This window comes from Gracilinanus agilis, chromosome 4 (genome assembly GCF_016433145.1).
Source record: "Gracilinanus agilis isolate LMUSP501 chromosome 4, AgileGrace, whole genome shotgun sequence".
NCBI classification, from domain to species: Eukaryota; Metazoa; Chordata; class Mammalia; order Didelphimorphia; family Didelphidae; genus Gracilinanus; species Gracilinanus agilis.
In genome coordinates this window covers 409,843,339-409,863,876 of record NC_058133.1, presented here as the reverse complement: position 1 = coordinate 409,863,876, position 20,538 = coordinate 409,843,339, and the positions used below count along the sequence as shown (strand labels likewise).

General features: G+C 37.1%; 1 protein-coding gene across 1 annotated transcript in view; it reads right to left on the bottom strand.

Moving 5' to 3' along the window:
* The window catches only part of LOC123246633 (SAM and SH3 domain-containing protein 1-like), a 131,074-nt gene that overhangs the window by 20,417 nt on the left and 90,119 nt on the right, over positions 1–20,538 (bottom strand). The window contains exons 3-4 of the mRNA XM_044675458.1: positions 10,541–10,591; positions 10,365–10,414 (exon numbers count right to left, since the gene is read on the bottom strand). Of these exons, the coding sequence (XP_044531393.1) occupies positions 10,365–10,414; positions 10,541–10,591 (101 nt within the window). The remainder of the gene's footprint in view (positions 1–10,364; positions 10,415–10,540; positions 10,592–20,538) is intronic.

The following is a 20,538-nucleotide window of genomic DNA, read 5'->3' as shown; positions in this document are numbered from 1 at the left end:
ACAGGGTGAATATGGGATAATTTATCTCAACAGAAGTTGGCACAGAGAGGAAAATGGGCCTTTAGTATTCTTATCAAATTTGCATGAGCCCAAAGGGAAAGCAGGGCTGCAAGGGCTCTGACCTCCCTGGCATCAGCTTGAGAATGGGGGGAAAATAAGGGGGGAGATGGGAGGAAAAGAGGCTCCATTCAATTATCTCCTCATTACGTTTCCATAGTGATGGCTCTTTAAGCAGGTCAAAACTTTCTCAGTGGAAACAAACACCGGTTCTCATTCAACATCATCCAAACAGGGATGGCCATGTTGGCTGCTGGCACTGTTGGAGCCCAGTTGAACTAGGAAAGAGATGTATAGGAGCAGGAGTGGCAGAGCCTTTCTTTGCTTCAGCTGCTCCAAAGGGTAGGAGGGGATATGGATGTGAAATGGCCCCTAAGAAAGCTAAATGTTCTTTCCACAGCTGGGAGCCAATCTCTGGCAGTCATGGGGCTCTGTATATTCCCAGTGCCCTACCCCTGCTATATACACACACATCACTCTCACACATGGCTCCTGAGTGGTCCTGGATAGCTCCAGCTTAGCTCCTCCGATTCTAGGCACTGGTGTATTATTAGCAGGGAGGGCCCTTCCCCCAGCTGCTGGAGGGACTCACACTGGTCCGGCTCATCACATGCTGGAGACTGAGGTTAGCTGGCTGCTTGCTCCATTGTGAGTATTATTGTGGGAGTTTCCTGCCCTACTTCTCTTAGGGGGATGCTTTCTGCCAGGCAGCATGAATAATTTGGCTTCCCGTGAATCTGGGCTCTAACAACTAACTGAGCACAGTGTCATACCCACTTTTGTGGAGATCCTTTGATTCCTTCAGGCACAGATGATGGCGAATTTCTATTATAAATGCTGTGAAAATCTTGAAGGTTAAATCACTCTTCTCAATCTTTTTTTTTTTTTTTTGAAAGATTTGTTTCTAAGATCTTATTATATGGCTATCAATCTGCTCTGCACATAATTGTCACTTTGGTCATTCCTGTTCCTCTTCCATTTTTCTACTGGTTGTGCTTATGTCTTGCCCTCTCTCTGATTGCTTCATACCCTCCAGCCATTAAGACTCTTGTTTTATGGCAGATGAGCTCATCAACACCCACCACACATGATTTGGAGCCCATGAAGAATTGTCAGAATCAGCTAGGACAGAATCTGAGTCATCAAAACGGTGAAGTGACCTAGAACTTCCATGTCTCTCACCCCAGGAATTGATGCTACTTTTGTTAGTAGACCTAACTTTGGAGGTCATTCCCCTAGAGGTCTTCTAAATCATTTTACCATTGTACTGATGTGAATACTGTCAAATGTGTTACTGCTGGGCCAATGGAGCATCTCAAGAGATCTGGCGGTGAATTCTGAAAGTCCTCCAGAATCACTCTTTCTTTTCTACTCCCACCACCTCCCTATCAAAAAAAAAGCAAACTAAAAACTAAAAAATTCCAACAAAAATGACTAAGTTAAAAAACTGATAGTACTCTTGGCCTCAAATAGCTAAGAGATTTTGCAATAGCCAGAAGAGAAAAAGGTTTTGAAAGAAAGAAAGGAAGGAAGGAAGGAAGGAAGGAAGGAAGGAAGGAAGGAAGGAAGGAAGGAGCACAACTTTCTTTAGAATCTAAGCAACGTCCTTTCCATTTCTAGTGGTGGTTTGTTGTCTTCTCCACAGGTGTCTCTCCAGTCCATTTGTCTTTGTATGTCACTGCCAATGGCTTCAAAAAAATCAGTTCTTTTTGTTTGAGATTTCCTTCTGGAGGAATTTTTATGTGAGAAGTGGGGTGGAGGAGAAGATAGCAAGAAAAGTTCCTGAGCCATTCTCCCAATTTGTCTAATGCTATACTCATATCCAATGCTAGGGACAGAATAAGAAGCCACAGTAGTAGTTTTATTCAGTTGGCAGCTCCTTGCTCTGAAGAAGTCACAACAATGATAAACACCTCTTGCTAAAGACCAATGGCACAGCCCAGGCATGTGGGCTGCAGCTATCAGTAAGTCAGCTGGTGACTTGCAAAACAGACATAGCTAAATGCAATAGTGTGTTAACTTAAGAACAGCTGAAGTGGAAGATTCTAGCTCACAGCTGCTCAGACTACTGGGGCCCCTACGATCTGGAATGTTGAGCCCTTCAGATATTGGACATGATGGGGAACACACACGTGCACATATGTACACACACACACACACATACACACACACTTGCTCTTAAGCTTCTGAATAGCTTCTGCTAAACAGATCAGTGTTGTCTTAGTCAGTTCTATGGAGGCATTATAGCACAAACAATTAGTAAATGAGGAAAAGGTTTATTTTTAATGATCTTGCAATCTGAGATATCAGAACTATGGGCACTACCTTCAACAAATCCTTTAAATAACCTTCCATTAATCCTCCATCCAATATGCTAGACTTTGCTCTAAAATTTTACTTGTATAGAAGCCAACAGAGCATGTAGGATATCCAGTGATTATCCTTTAGTTCCTAAGATAGCTCACTTCCTTGACTAATCAATCACATGTCTCTCTGTCTCTTTCAAGATCTCTCTCATGATAACTTCTCTACTAGAAAGACATGGGAGGTCACTCATTCTCACTATGAGTTTCTCTATCATCTTTTGGACAACTCTTCACTTTGAGATTATTTATTCCATATTATCTATTCCATATTTATCTATTTCATATGACCAAGAAAGAATCTTCCTCCATAAAAAATCCAGTAGTGTGAAAGATGGTATTATAGTCCTTGGCCTCATTAATACCACAGGAAACCAGCCTCATCACTGCCACTTACTTGTTTTAAATACTAAAATGCATAATGGCAGAGTGGGTCTTGAGACTTCAAAGACAGAAGGAACCATAGAGATCATCTAGTCCAATCTCCTCGTTTTACAGATGGGGAAACTAAGAATCAGAGGGCTTAAATAACTTACCCAAGGTCACAACATAATAAAGCCAAAATTCAAGCCCAAGTCTCTGACCCAAAAGTCAGTTTTCCAATATACTTCCTTGATCTAGGTCACATTGCACAGTAAGTCACAGAATCTGGGACAAACTCTCAAAGATCATCCAGTTTAAGTCCCTTGTTTTATCTATGAGGAAATGTGACCTACACTGAGAAAGTGACTTGCCAAAGATGACACAACTCATTAGTAGGAGAAAGAACTAAGACTAGAATCCTGTCACGACTTCACCAGTCCATTGTTCTTTCTGCCATACTACTCAAAGACCTTGTAGGTAGCTATCAAAGGCACACCCTTAACTAATAAAAACTGAGGATCCTCAACTAGATAAGGTAAACTAAATACCTATTCTCTCTCTCTCTCTCTCTCTCTCTCTCTCTCTCTCTCTCTCTCACACACACACACACACACACACACACACACACACACACCTTCTCTCTATCACCCTCTCCCTCTTTCCATCTCTCTCTATCTCCATCTCTCTGTGTCTGTCTCCACTAGAACTAAATGATTCCTCACTCCCTTCGAACATCCTTGTGACAAACAGGATGGGAGACAGGATACAGACATGGGATTAGGTCTGACCTGGATATCCTGGCAAAAATGCAGAACTCAGCCTGTCACTGAGACTGGCCCGCCAAGCGGGTTTGCATTGTTGTAGGGTTACAATGATTGGACCTGAGCCTCCTCTCCCCCTACATCCTGGTGCTGTCCTACCCTCCATCTGTATCCTCAGTGAGTGGCAATCAAAGAAAGAAGAACACTTAGGGAAATACCGTGTTATCTGTTAAAGGCAGCAGCATGCTGTAAACAGCAGAACTATCCTATATTCAGTAATAACATGGTTAGTAGAGATTGAAATCAAAGTTCAATTTTTCATGGTCATAACAAAAGAAATTATGTATGACTGAAGTCGATCTCACTTTTAAAAATGCAACATTCAAGTTGTTTTTTTAAACCCTTACCTTCTGTCTTAAAATTGATACTAAGTATTGGTTCCAAGGCAGAAGAGCAGTAAGAGCTAGGCAATGGGGTTTAAGTGACTTGCCCAGGGTCACACAGCTAGGAAGTGACTGAGGCCAGATTTGAACCCAGGTCCTTTTGATTCCAGGCCTGCCTTTCTATCCACTATGCCACCTGGCTGCCTCTACATTCATGTTTTTAAAAGCTTTGTAAATAAAATATTATTTGATGAGGGTATTTTCAGCTAAGGAAAAAATTCAGATAGTCAATAATATGTTGTTGCTGTTGTTGTTATAAATAAGGAAACTATAGATATAAGAAACTAGATGCAGAGCCTAAACATATAGCTGAGGACTTCTGGCATATAGTCCATTTCTCTAGTCATTGAATTTCATCATCTCCCCTTAGATTATTCTTCAGTGGTATAATGAAAAGATAAAAGGTTTTTTGATTCAGAAAATCTCAGGTCCTGGATCTGATATCTTTCAGTCATCTAACCCTGAGCAAGTCTTTACTTTTCTATAACTCAGCTCAGTCTTTGGTAAAATATGAATGATAACAGGAAAGATTACCAGGCCAGGAGATAAGAAGACTCCTCTTATTGAGTTCAAATCCAGGCTCAGATTTTTCCTAGCTATCTGACCCCCCTCCCACCAAGTCACTTAACCCTATTTGCCTCAGTTTCCTCATCTGCAAAATAAGCTAGAGAAGAAAATGGCAAAGCATTCTAGTACCTTTGCCAAGAAAGCTTCAAAGGGCTCACAAAAAGTTGGACACAACTGAAAAACAGCTAAATAACAAGAACAAAAGTTAAATGCTTTGAGAGGAAGTGTCTGGTAAACCTTAAGCAACACAGAAATGTGAACTGTGTATCCTCAAACTTTCCAAGGAGGAACCTCAGAGTTTCAACTTTACTGATAAGATGAGAAAGAAGGGGAAATATAGGTCAATTGATTGGCAATAATGAAAAGCAGTCCTTCTTTGCTCCCAGTATTAAGAATAGGAAACACTATTTATGCCACATCTCTAAGCATGTTGAAGGGCTTGGGGTCATATTAAAATAAAAACAAACACAACAGCTAGCAATTATGTGTTGCCTTAGAGTTTGCAAAGTATTTTAAACATGTCATCTCACTGGATCTTCACCTATGAGGAATGTGTGCTCTTATTATCCCCATTTTACATATAGGGAAAGTAAGGCAGAACAAAGCTATGAACTTATCCATGGTCACACATGAAAGAGGATTAATACTGAGGTCTTCCAGCTTCAAAGTCTGGTATTCTATTCCCTACATCATCTCACTGCCCTAAAATTCAAAAGATCAAACAGCATCCCTTCATGAAACCTGTCTTGATTTAAGTATAATTTGATAAAGGATACTGTGGCTTCATTAGGAGGTGAAAAGCACATCTTAGCTATAATTTTTATTTCAATTTAATGCAACAATAATTCATTTAGGTCTTATCATCTTCCAATATTGTAACAGGTGTTGAGGATACAAAGACAAGAATGAAAACAGCCCCTTCCCTCAACAATCTAATATTCTACCATTATCATTGCAATGGAAAGATTGAACATGATTCCAAAATTCAAAAGTGGTAACTCACTATTTTTCAATGTCTAAATATTCATTTTGGAATCTCGTTTCTCTCTTTTCCTATGCTGGGCATACAATAAGAAAGTTTGGCCTCAGATATTTCTTTGCTGTGTAACTCTGGGCAAGTCACTTGAACCCTGTTGCTTAGCCCTTACCACTATCTGCCTTGGCACCAACATATACTATTGATTTTAAGGCAGAATGTAAAAGAAAAAAAAATGCAGGGAAGGGAAAAAAGCTTCATTCAAGCTCATTTGGATGAGTGGGCACCATCTTTCCCCATTACCATAAGAACCAATAAGCCTTGGGTTTTAATTGCTAATATTTAATTAATGGTAATAAGTATAAGATGCTTCTAAAATCTTCATAGGCACAACTAAAAAGTCGTAAGTAAACTCTTGCTACATGATGGGAGGGTTTTTTAGAATGAAGATTTAGTCATTCATTTTGTGTCCTAATTTTCATTTCCTATAACAATTACAGTAATACTTCTAGATTTCTATCTAGAGATAAATAGGTTTTTTCAACTGTATTTGACACCCTAGATAATAAAGCAGGCTGATATGTTGCTATAAGGTTATCATCATTTGGAATTTAATTCAATTGTCAGGTTATTCCTTTACAGTGCATATTAAAATTAAAGTTTAGCTGACTCTCAGAATATTTTCCTTCCCCCCCCAAAAAAAAGGCATTTTGCTTAGCAAAAAACTTTTCTTTGAATATTTTTGAAACAGTTGATGACTAGATGGGTGATTTCTAGGTTTTCAAATCTTATGATCCAACTAATATCTAGCTTAAGTTGATTTTTTTCAAAAAGTTTAGAGATCCACAGAATCTCTGAGTCAGGATAAGGATAAGGAGCTCAGGCGTTATCTATGATCATCCATGTAGGATTAAGCATGCTCTCTGCCACTTAAACAACAATGGTCATTCAATGTCCACTTGAAGACCTCCAGGGATAAAGAAGGCACTCTACTCCTCTAGCCAGGATATATTTTAAAGGTTCAAACTGCTAGGAAGTTTTGTCCCTTCCCTGCCTCTCTAGAACTTCTACTCACTATTCCTAGCTCTGCCCTCTGAATCCAAAAAGTAGAAATCTACTCTTTCTAAGTGTTAATTTTAGTGTCTTTACACTGAGATTCTCTCAGTTGCATCCTGTATATAGTTTCATTTGGGGCAGTTAGGTGATAAAACGGATAGAGCACTAGATGTGGAGTCAAGAAGATTCTTTTTCCTGAGTTCTAATCTGACCTCAGATACTTCGTAGCTATGTGACTTGGGCAAGTTACTTAATGCCAATTGTCTTGCTTTTACTGCTCTTCTGTCTTGGAATTGATACTTACTATGGATTCCAAGACAGAAGGTAAGGGTTTAAAAAGAAGACTACTTGTAGGAATCACCAAGAATTCCTATCAGTATGGGTCAGATCTATCTCAGGGAGATAAATAAATCTAGAAGATTTCAAAGTATTAAAAAAGAAGATGAAGATACCATTGCAGTGGGTAATGTTAAGAGCTGTTATCAGTCCCTTATCTTCTTGTGAATGATTAAAAATCATGAGGGCTGGTTCTGATAAGAAGAGAGAGGAAGAAAAATATAGCTAATAATAATAATAATAATAATAACAATAATAACAACAACAACAACAACAACAATAATAATAATAATAATAATAATAGCAGTAAGTGGATATTGGGTACCTGAGGAAGAATGCAGAGAGAATACCACTGAGAGAGATAGGAAATATACAAACTAGAGAATCAAGGCATAAAAGTAAACGTGGTTTATGTCATAACCCTATCTAGAGGGATTCTTGCTTGGTACTTATGGAAGAAGGATTATGGTCAGTTTGTTCTACTTGGAATCTAATTGAAAAAATTACTAGTTATGTGAAGCCTTTGAATACTGGAATAAAAATTTTTGGTTGTGAAATAGTAAAGCTGACCCTCTCAAAATTAAGCTCTGTTTAAGAAAAATAACCGGATTGCCAGTTGTCCTTATGTTGATTTAATATGTATTCCAAGTCCCTGCATTTTCCTCTTATGCTCTTATTTAAAGATATGAGAAAGACAGAAAGAGACAGAGACAGAGAGACAGACAGAGAGACGCAACCAAACCCTACATGTATTATTGAGAAAACACTGGATTCAAAACCAAAACAAACCACACTTCTTGAATGAAAAGAGTCTGCATTGAAAACGACTCCAGGTTATATAAATATCTTATGTTTAAAAAGAAAAAGAAAAGAGGCAGTGACAGTGTTAGTGAGATTTAAGAAGCTAGAACACATTTATTATCCTAGATTAATCCAGAACATCAAGGATAATATTTCATTTCTTGTAAAGATCTTACATCGTAGGGAATTTTTATTCACTACAGATGTAAGAATCTCAATATATACTAATATTTTTAATTGGAATACTGAGAGGACAAAATGAGATGATTTTTTTTCTTACTGCCCAGGCATAACATAATAGTTTAAAAATCCTTTTTATAAAAGGCAAGGAGAAAATGCTAGTATTCTAAAAAAATGGGAGTGTCAAAAACGGATGCGTCATCTAAAATTGGTGGTAATCTTTGAGGAGGCTGTCAGTCTCCTTTCTGGCCACAAGATCTATGCCACAGTTTTACAAAGTAATAGGACATAAACAAGGAAAGGATGACTACCCACAATTGAGGGGTGGGAAAAACACTCAAACCCCATTCTTGGATTAGCCCAATTTCAGTGAGTCACTTCCTCTGGGGACCATGGGTAAACATACTAGTTGTTGTCTGAAGGACATGGGGAGATTAAAGAGTGCATATGTGCTTAGCCTTAATCAATAAGGAAAATCTCATCCAGTTTGGAAGAAACTGAAGAGTTCTTCAATGAGTCTTCATAAACCCCATTTTACTGACCCTCAAAATCATGCTACTTAACTCCTGAAATTCACTAGTGTGTGTGTGTGTGTGTGTGTGTGTGTGTGTGTGTGTGTGTGTGTGTGTGTTTAACCCTTACCTTCCATCTTAGAATCAATACTGTATATTGGTTTCAAGGCAGAAGAGCAGTAACAGGCTAGGCAATGGGGGTTAAGTGACTTGCCAAGAGTCATACAGCTGGGAAGTATCTGAGGCCAGATTTGAACATAGGAACTTCTGTCTGTAGACCTGGCTCTCAATCCACTGAGCCACCCAGCTGCCCCCTGAAATCCACTATTATCTTAATGGACATGATGCCATAGCATTCATAAGATGCTACAAAACTAGAATGGAAAGAAGCTCAGGCTTCACCTTGATTTATCCTCTTTCACTGTGGATAGGTTAGGTCTCTTCTTTTTTGGCTTTGTGCCAGGTGTAGCAGTGAATAGAGTGTGGAGCCTAAATTCAGGAAGACACATCTTCCTGAGTTCAAATCTGGCCTCAGACATTTATTGGCTACGTGATACTGGGCAAGTCACTTAACCCCATTTGCCTCCATTTCCTCACCTGTAAAATGAGCTGGAGGAGGAAATGGCAAACCACTCCAGAATCTTTGCTAAGAAAAGTCCCCAAATGGGTTCATAAAGAGGAGACCCAACTGAAAAATGATTCAACAGCAATCCTTACTTTTAACTTCTTTCAGCCGTGCATCAGACCTTCAATATTAGCCTGTAGCCCTTCTGGCCCTGCAAGCTTTCTTGACACAGAACTGTCTCTGTGCCAGCAGCACACACACGTGGCTGGATTAAGCCTGAGCTGCCCTGTAAAGCACACACACACTCTTTCAACGTGGGCTTTTCATTCCTAAAATACTTTGTTTCTAAACCACTTATATGCTTCTCTCGGCATGAAAGAATCCAAGTGGCTCTCTGCCAAGATGACACTGTTTGGAGATTCAGATGTGTAGTTTCTTATTTGAAGGCTCCTTTACCCAAAGGGATTTATACATGCAACACTTTAAGGTAATTATGAGGGAAGAAAAATAGAAGATCACTTAATGAACGTCCCCTTCCCCTACCCAAAGAACGCAGTGGCACTACTAGAAATATGAAATATAGCCTGTAATTGCTTATGTTAATAGTGGGAATTACAGATTCTAAGTTATAATGGGAAGTTTACAAAAGTAATAACATTTTTAACAGAAAGCATTATTAAGATCCTATTCACTTATATGCATATTTATTTTAATACCACCTACACATCACACACTCATATTATAAAAGTGAATTTGGGGAGGTTAAGTAGGGGTTCCGTTTTATTACTTTTTTTTATTATAAAAGTGAATTTGGGGAGATTAAGTAGGGGTTCAGTTTTATTACTTTTTTTTAATAAGGGGGAGTCTGGGGTAAGCCTGTTAGCTATCGTATTATACCAGAAAGTGGAGCACACCAGTACAAAGTTCATTTCTTTCATGGAGGGAGGGTGAGACAGCTACATAAGGGAAAGTGAATTTAAAAACTTATCTGCCAAAAAAAACCCAAAAAAAACAAAAAAAAAACTTATCTGCCTGTCCCATTTTTGTGCATTTATTTTCAACTCTTTATTTGGGATTCCCTTCACTCAACAAAGTATGAAATAAATACCTCTGCCCAGAATTCTCAGGCAGCTACACTTAAATAACAAAACATACTCTTAACTGCATTCACTAGATAAAAAAACAGACTCATACAAGTGTGTGGAAAACATCATATTAACATCTATCTCACACATGCACACTATGATAATTCATTTTCACCAAAAGAATATCCAGTATGGAAATGCAGAAAGTAAAACTAATTTGACCAAAGGAGACTTATATGTCACTTCTTTCTTTGGGAGATGGGGAGGAGGAAAAAAAAGGAGGAGGGAGGCAAACTTACTTTCTCTCCGTCTCTGGGGTTGACAGCGTGCTACTGAAGCCAAGTGATTCCTATAAGAGAAGATTCGTGTCTGTATAAGTGTAGGCAGAGCAAAAGGCTTCATCTGACTTGTGTAGAATATCAAATTTAAAAAAAAGACAGAAGCAAAAATAGCTGATTAAAGTTATTGTGCTTACTTCAATCTGGGATCGCAGCTGTAGTGACGTGGGGCTGGCATCGGGTTTCTCCTAAAACAGAACAGATGCGGGTTTAATGAGACATCCAAACGTGGCACACAACAGAATGGCAAATAGAAGAGCAGGGAGGGATGGGGAGGGTTTGGGAAAAGGTTAGAGTAGAGTGGGAGGAGATGGGAGTGATTAACAGAGGTTCTTGAAAACCTAAAGTAATCCTTAAACTAGAGCTCTATCTGTTCTAATAGAAGGGAGTTGTTGACCAAATTGTTCTACTTACCACTACTGATGGGAAAGAAAGAAGCACAATTCTTGGAGAATACATGGAGATTAACAATTTGAAAACAATGAGAGACTAAAGGAAAGATCTGCAAAATTCTCTGGATAAGGCAGGCTGTGCTATTAACAGAACACTGACATTATTTCAGATTCATTTGTATCTACTTTGGTTTTTGATACAATTCAGACTTTGAAAGTTCTTAAATTCAGAGATCTTAGCCAAAATGGTGGCATTAGGGTTGAAAACCCACAGTAATAAAAACTACCAAACAAGGAAAATAAGACGATGCTGTACTGTACTTGAATGAGCACTGGACCTGCCACTTTACCTATTTGACCATGGGCAAGTCACTTAACTTTCCCAGGCCTTTTTCTTCATTTGGGAAATTAGCATTACATGAGATGATCCCTAAAGCCTACTCCATCAATCATCTATGATCTAAGATTCCTTAGAAAGTTTCATGTTCTATGGAAATTTGAAAGAATGCAAGACATCAGTCAGTATTAGACTCTCTTGGTGGCTTTAGGTTATGTCATTCCCCTATTTTGGTCATCTGTAAAATGAATGAGTTGGACTGACATGCAAGATACCTTTCCAAAAAATAACATTCTATGATTTTATGATCTAAGCGTCTTCAGAAACCATTGCTCCTAAGACAAAGTAATTAGCATGGAAGATCATTCAAAGAAAATGTCGACATTTATTATGTAAAGTTCAGAAAGATGGAAAGAAAACTTATAATAGTAGATAAGCATGTAGATAATTTACTAGAAAATCATAGAACTAAATAGAATTAGAGAAAAATCATAGAATTTTAGACCTAGAAGGATCATTAGATATCATAAAGCCACTCAGTTTACAGATGAGGAAACTGCTGCATCCTATTTAAAAAGGGGGAAAAATGGTAAATTTGAAATACCATTTATGAAAAGAATATAACAAACAGTTTTGTTTCTTTCAACACTAAACTATTTGGAAATTCATACTGAAACTTCTACCTAAAGAACAAACAAGCCAACTTCTACCTTGGAAGTTTTCACGCAAGTGCAAAGTTCTTTTTGTAAAGATAGCTTTAAATTGAAGTGATCAGGTATAATACAGTTGAAAGATCACTGTCATTGGAGTCAGAGAACCTGGTTTAAGATCCTGCCTCTCACAGCTGTTACCTGAATGACATGAGAAAAGGCATTTAACTTCCCTAGGCTTTGGTTTCTTCAACTGTAAAATGAAGGAATTGGCCTACATAGCTTCTGGGATCACTTCCCACTCTTAAATCTATGATCCTATGAGCGTGACATGATAATTTCAGATTGTAGATATCTACTAAATAAGTGAGTAAACTAAAAAAATTTTAAATCCTCTCACTTAAAGGGTGCTTTAGGAAAATACATTAATTTCTTTCATGGGGGTAGGATAGGATAGCTACAGTATTATTTTAACACATCCAATGAAGGGAACTCATAGATGACCTTTATTCTGAAGCATTTCGGTAGAAAATAAAATAAATCAATATGGTGGTCAGCACATATTTTGAATGATAGATTCTATTTCAGTAGAAGTTAAACAAATCTATCAAAACTGCCAGAAATCACTGAAAATGGTGGCACAAAATCCATTTTCTGTAAATTCAGAGTCTCTTTCCAGAAACAATATCTCTCAAAATGTTAGCATTTTCTAAAGCCATTTAAAAAAAAATGTTTTATTTTCCCCTAATTACATGTAAAGACAAATTTTGAGATTCTCTTTTTTAAATTTTGAATTCTAAAACTAGAGTCTATTTTTTTTAAAATCTAAGACAGAGGCAAAGAAGAAAAGCTTCCATAAAGAGTTCTTGATTGCTACAAATACGGTTATATCTCCACCTAGGTCACAATCAAATGACAAAAGTAGGGCTCTATAATTAAAGTCATTTATAGATAAAACCAATCCTTTGCCTCTGCAAATATACCAACCAGAGTCAAATCAAAGCCTTAGGGAAAGAGCAAGGTTCTGGAAAACAAATTCTTCCCACCCACTTTGTTTCCATTTTTTGTGAGATTTCATCTCCCTCCCTTCCTTACTGCTACCATTACTTGAAGCCAAATGAGTTTTCCAGCTGGAGAGGCAAGAGGGATAAACTCTTCTACTGACCCAAAAGCCCAAAGGAAGGAAGGATACTAGGTACCTACCAACTCATTTTAAGGTCTTCTCTCTTCTAGAGGAAAGAGGATGTGAAACAAAGAGCAAGATTTTTATATGTTGGAACTAGAATCAGCACGCATTGAGCTAAAAACCAAAACACATCCAATCAGCAAAACTGAACTAGCCTCTCTTAATTACTTGGTATTATTTTCTACCTGTGTGACCTCAGGTAATTCATTTCTCTCAGCCTCATTTTCCTCATCAAAAATGAAGGGGCATGACTGGGTGACTTTTGAGACTCTTTTCAGCTCTAAATCTATGATACTATTATCTATGATCTTATCTATTTACTTTGGAAAGTTGTTGCTGGAATTAAATTTCTTGGGTGCAGTCAATGCATTTCAAGAAATAGTTGTTAAGCATTTACTCCCTATGTATAGACACTGTGCCGGGCAATATAGGAGAAGGAAGAGTTTGAATATTTAAGTCATTCATAGTCCTACCTTCCTGTAATTTGAACTCTAGTAGGAAGATCAAACACATACATAAATAACTAAAATGCCAAATAATACATGATGGGTGTATTAAAGGAGTGCCATGTGTTATGTAAAGGATGGCAGCATGGAATCCCTGCAAAATACAGGGTCAGCCTTACATGTAAGGTCTACGAGTAGGGAAAGTTATAAGATCATGAAGCCAAAAGGAGCTTTAAAGGCTATCCTCTCATTTTACAGATGAGGAAACTGAGAGCAATTAAGTAACTTGCCCAGGATCAAATTGCTAAAGCAGGATTTAAACTGAGATCTTTCTGACTTCAGGTCCACTGTTTTATCCACTACACCTCTAATCTGACTTTTTATTGTTTTGAAAAGAATATAATGGGAGGCAGCTAGGTGTATCAGTGAACTGAGAGCCAGGCAAGAAGTCCTAGGTTCAAATCTAGCTTCGAATGCTTCCTAGATATGTGACACTAAGCGAGTCACTTAACCCCTATTGCCTCGCCCTTGCCACTCTTCTGCCTTGGAATCAATACACAGTAATGATTCAAAGATAAAAAGTAAGTTTTCTTTTTAAGACTACAATGATATTTTCTCTGATATTAGGTATAAGGTGACAAATTCTTTGAAAAAACTTAAAAGAATAATTAATACTAACTCTCATTAAAAACAAACTCTACCTTAAAGATCTGTTTCCAGTCGCACTATTTCTTATTTAATATTTCCCTGGCTTTCCTTATGTCCTAAAGAATCTATTACCTTGTAGACAGAAAAGAAGAGATATACTATTTGGAAAAAAAGGGTGGCTAGGTGGTAAAGTGAGTAGAGTATTAGACCTGGAATTAAGAGATCTCATTCTCCTGAGTTCAAAACTGGTCTTAGACACTTACTGAGTAAGTGTTCCTGGGCAAGTCACTTAACTCAGTTGGTCTCAGCTCCTCAACTGTAAAATAAGCTGGAGAAGGAAATAGCAAGTCACTCTAGTGTTTTTGCCAAGAAAATCCCAAATGGGGTCACAAAGAGTTGGGCACAACTGAAACAACTCATCAACACTTTCTGGACATTAGGAAAACTAAATAGTTGCTGATTCTTAAGTCAAATGTGCCAGGAAGAGGTGTAATAAATTATTCAAAACAGCAGGTACTAAAAAAGAGGAAAAAAAGGACGTTTATTTGTGGTAATGTTGTGCATTCTATGGGTAGTGTTTGAACATGAGCTTGTTTTGAAAATTCACTGCATTTCATATGCAATGTGAAGGCCCAATGGGAAAATCAAAAAAGCTGTCCCACTATTCCATTTTGTTCTTTATTTAGAACCCTTCCCTGTTTCCTATTCCACAGACAAACATAAATGGATATTTCCACTTGGTTATGGTTGCCACTACAAATTCAAAGTGGTTAAATTTTAACTAGTCTTTCTCCCCCAAAATTCCTTTAGCCTCCTGAATTCCCTATTCTTAGGGATGTAACCATGCATAAAGTTTATTTAGTTCAAACAACAAGGGATTGGGATTAAAGAATCATATCTAAAATTGTCAGGAACCCCCCCCCACATCCCAAGCCATTTAATCTAATGCCTTAATTTTACAGATGAGGACAATGATGCCAAGAAGGAGAGGTTTAAGTCACTTATCCAACATCCCACAGGCAATATCAGAGGTGGGATTTGAATCCAAGTCCTCTGCCAATAGAGCCAGTGTACTTTCCACCAACCCATGTACTCTAGTTCCAGCTGGTCAAGCTACAAGAGTTTGGATAAATCACTTATTCTCTTTGGACAGATGATATATAAGGCCCCCTTCTAACTTTATGATCAATGACTCATCTTTTACTCCCCTAAGCAAATAACTAAACAAGCCCGTTAACATCTTTCATTGAATTTTCTCTCATATTTCTTCCTTTCTAATCTCATTTACTGGCAACCTAGTTATTTATGCTTAGATAGCTATGATAGATGTCTAAGAATTCTTCCTTATTCAATTTATTTTGGACCCTTTTTCCAGATGAAGCTTCCAAAACCCTAATTGTGCCACTGACCTTATCCAAAATCTTTAGTTTCTGCCTACTGCCTACAGGGTCAAGTTTAAACTCCATGAAACAATATTCCAGGATTTTTATAATTTGAGTCAAATCAACTTTTTTCAGATTATCTCTCCATTCCAGCCAAATTGATAAACTCACTATCTTCCCTAACATACCTTGTGCTTTCCTGTTTCCTTATTCTTGGTTATTTTCCCCTTCTACCTATCCAAATCCTACCTAGCTTTTATGAGTTATGCAACCTCTGAAAGTGAAAGCTCTGCCCATCATCTGGATAATGGCTGGACACATTATAACATATGAATGTAATGGAATTCTATAGTGTCCAAAGAAATGAAGAAGGGTATGGTTTCAGAAAGACCTGTTAAGATTTGTATGATTTGATATGGGAGAGAAGTGGGTAGAAACTGGACAGTTTATATATACATGATAAAGAAACAACTTTGATGGACTCAAGAACTCTGGATCGATGTAACATTTAACCATGTTCCAATAAGGCGATAATTAAACGTGCTACCCACCTCCAGGCAGAGAGGCGATATACTTATAGTCCAGAATGAGATTCTGAACATAGCTAATGAAGTAATTTGTATTCCTCAACTATGTGTAGTCTTTATTTTTATTTTTTAAACAAAGTTTTTGTTTTCCTTCCTCTTCCTCTCAATATGAGGGTAGAGTGGGAGAGAAAAATTGATTTTTGTTAATTATGCCCCCCACCCAATGTTTTTATAATCCAATTCAAAAATCCTACCTCTTCTAGGAAAAATTGTCTAATTAAAGTTCTCCTCCTGACCTTTTCTATAAATATTAACTATCATTCAACTGGCATTTGTAATCTCTTCCTTTTTTGTCATTTAAATGTCATTTACATCTTTTATTGTTAATTAACTTGCATAAGTTTATATATTTCCTCTATCTCTACCATTATATTGCAAACCCCCTGAAGGCAAGAGAGGAACTTCTTTGTAAGGCTCAGAATATCCATTTCATAATGAGTAATATGCATTCAATAAATATAAACTGATATAATCATGCCTCTCTTTTCTCAGCATTTTGGCTCATAAAATCCATGAGTTGGGAGATGCAATTAAAAGTTTTAATTCAATGAAGGTCTCATTTTGGAAAATAAGAAAAGCTTTTTGGAGAGTAAAAGTAAACAAGAAATAATGAGCAATGTCAACACAGAACTTTAAATCTCTCTTGCTTAATTATGTCTATAAAAACTTCAAAGCAATTTATGTTATAAACCCCTCCAGTTTAAAGAGAACAAAACAAAAAAACAAACACCACGAGGAGAACATATTCCCAACCCTAACCTCAACGCCTCATGCCTCAATTTTTCTAATTAACAGTAAGAGGGAAATTTGCCCACCAGTGTTGCTGGATCCACTGAAAGTTGTATTAGAAGATATAGAATTTATAAAGCAGAGCATAGCACACAAGAAACACTTTCAGATCATATTCAAAGAATGATCAAATATTTGAATATCATTAAAAAAAGGAACTGGAAAAATTATAAGTAAATTCTTTTTAAGTCAGGCATTGCACTTTTTTAAAACAGTGGACTATTCCAATGACCATTTAACAGTTGATGTAAAGAGAGCACTTTAGAAAAGATTCTATGGCTGTGGTTTTTCTGCATTTGTACTGGGCTAAAATAACTGCATCTCCTTGCTTCATTACTCTATTCTTCTCTTTGGAAAAATCATTATTCTTAGAAGTTAATTTCCAATATGATTATCAGTGAGACATATCATACTGCCACTAAAATCCTAGCCTTCTAAAATTCCTCTCCATAAGAGGCTAATAACATAACATAACAGTGGCAGAACTTATGGTGGTAGAATATTTTGAATTACAAAATGCCTTTCAAATGAATTTGAGATATCTAGAAACATATAACCTTGCACTCATTACATTCACCACCAACAAATCTAAGTTAGCCATAATATCTTATAAGTGTGTGGTGCTTTATAGTTTTAAAAGCCTTTTCATTTGATCCTCACAACAACCCTATAAAATAGGCAGAACAAGGATTATTTGTGCGATTATTTTAGTGATGGACTAGAGGTTTGGAGACATCAAGTGATTTACCCAAGACTAGTAATACAGCTCTGAAAAGCATCCCAGTTTCTGAAAAAGACGTGTTCTTTCTACTACCTCATACTACTACTACTATTTGAAAAAAAAAAAAAAACCTTAGGTTTTTATTAAGACTTATATGGGATTCAGGATATCCTGGGTCCAAATCTGACATCAGACATTTCCTAGCTGGTATGACCCTGGCAAATCACTTAATCCCCACTGCCTAGCCCCCTCTTACTGCTTTTCTGCCTTGGAACCAAACGGAGTTTTCCTTTTCAGATGGAAAGTAAGGGTTTAGGAAAAGCAAAACAAAAAATTAAAAAAAGAATTTCTCATCTTCCATTTCAGAATCAATATTTAGTTTTGATTCCAAGGCAAAGAGTGGTAAGAGGTAGGCAATTGGGGGTAAGTGATTTGCCCAGGGTCACACAGCTAGGAAGTATATGAGATTGGATCTGAACCCAGGACCTCCTGTTCTTAAACTTGGCTCTCAATCCACCGAGTACCTCACTGACCCTTTCACACTCTTTCTGATAGGCAACTGGATAGTGCAGTGGATAGACTGCCAGGTCTGGCATCAGTTAGATCTGAGCTCAAATTCAGCCTCAAACACTTTTGAACTATGTTACCCTTAGCCTCTCTTGGCCTCAGTTTCCTCATCTGTAATGTGAGCATACTAATAGCACCTACTTCACATGAATAATTATGAGGATGAAATGAGATAATATAGATAAAGTGCTTTGCAAAGCACTAAATAAATACCGGCTATCACTTTGTCTATAAGATTAATGATAATTATATGTAAATATAAAAAAAAAAGAACATTGATGAATCATTTAAAAATACAAAAAAAGAGAGCAAAAGAAAATGCAGAATGGGACCCAAACAACCAATTTAAATTTAAATATCTATGTTTTTAAAAAGCTGTAGGTAATGGAGATTTGCAATCTCATTTGTGGTCCTTTTTTTACCTATTCTTTGAATGAGTAAATGTTTGCATTTGTAAAGGCTTATCAAGTTCATAGTAATAAAAGAAAAAAAAAAGTTTAACAAGAATGTATTTTCTAAGATCATTATCTGTATAGCCCTTATCGAATTGCCTGCCTCCTTAATGAGAAGAAAAGGTAAAATTTGGAACTCATTGTTTTTTTAAATTTTTAAATTTTTTTCAAGTAATTTGAAAAAATTAAAATAAAAAAATAGGGACAGCTAACCCGTCTACCTTTTTTCAAGTGTTATTAGGTTACTGGACGAAGGAAGTAATGTATATTTCAGCAATAACCACCTCCAGCAACACATGATCAATGTTCTCAGGATGTTTTCAAGGGCAAGAGGGAGAAATAAGGGGTGGATGACTATACCATTCAGTGAATTTAAAGCCAGTTGAACAGTCATACCAAAAGGCTCAGGGTCAGACTGGAAGAAACATTGGTAGTTTGTCACTGCACTAATCCTGTCCTACTCAACATTTTTTTTTTATCAAGTACATACTTAGATGAAAACCTAGAAGATATGAGTATCCAGTTTGCAGATGAAACCAAGTAAAACAGAACAGATGACAGAATAGTGATTCAAAATTATTTCAACAGACTGGAACACTAGATGGAAACTAGCAAGATGAAATTTAACAGGGATAAAAATCTGTCTCACATTTCAATTTTAAAAAAATCTACTTCACATGTGCATTACAGTGAATTCAAATGGAAAAGAACTGAGGGCTTAGTTGGCTACAAGCTTAACATGACACAACCTTGAGATGTGACTGCTTCCCCAACCTCCCCTCCTCCACAAAAAAATACCTAATGCAATCTTCAGCCACTTTTCAGACATGTCCCCATTTGGGGTTTTCTTGGCAAAGATACTGGAGTAGCTTGCCATTTCCTTCTCCAGCTCATTTTACAGATGAGGAAACTGAGACAAAGGGGAGTTAACTGACTTGCCCAGAGTTACACAGCTATTAAGAGTATGAGGCCAGAAGATCTGAACTCAGGAAGGAGTCTTTAATGCAATCTTTGGATCGAATTTTTGTATGATGGAAAAATAGTAAGACTAGTTCGATGAGAGCCATATAAGAAAATCTGTTTCATTACTTTATTCCTCCTAGAATCATGAAATGTTAAAGGACAACTACTCTAATACTATCATCTAATAATAAGAATAGCAGTAATGATGATAATAATAGCTAGCATTTATATAGCACTTTAAAGTTTATGAAATGCTTTACAAAAATGTCATCTCATTTGATCTTCACAACAACCCTTCGAGGTAGGTGCCAGCATTATTCCTATTATTCAGATGAAGATTTCTAGGCAGAGATGAATTAAATGGCATACCTACAATCAAACAACTAATCAATATCTTAAATCAGGTCTTTCTGACTCTAGTACTCTATTCACTTTGCCATCTGTCTCAGAGATGATGCCTCATGGTTTTCTTTATAGAGGAGGCAAGTCTTGAACCCTGCCCAAGGCAACATCACTAATTACAGGCAGAGGGAAGTGTGGTGTAGGTGTAGGGTCTCTCTAGTCCCCCAATACAGAGCTCTAGAAATAATGGTCCCACTCTATTCTATAACAGTCTAAAGTGTTGTGAAATGCTCGGTTTAAGTATGGTACATTTTGAGGGAGATATTGATAAACTAGACAGTTTCTATAAATGAGCAGGCAGCTAGATGGCAAAATGGATAGAGGACTGGGCTTGAAGTCAGGAAGACTCATCTTCCTAGAGTTCAAATCTGGCCTCAGACACTTACTAAAGTTGTGTGACCCTAGGCAAGTCACTTAACCCTATTTATCTCAATTTGCTCATTTATAAAATGAGCTGGTGAAGGAAATGAGAAGCCACTCCAGTATCTCTGCTACGAAAACCCCAAATGGGATCATGAAGAGTTGGATTTGACTGAAAAATAGCTAAACAAAAACCATTCCATAAGTGAGCCAAGAATAAGGAAGATTTTTAGAAAGTATATCAAATGAAGAA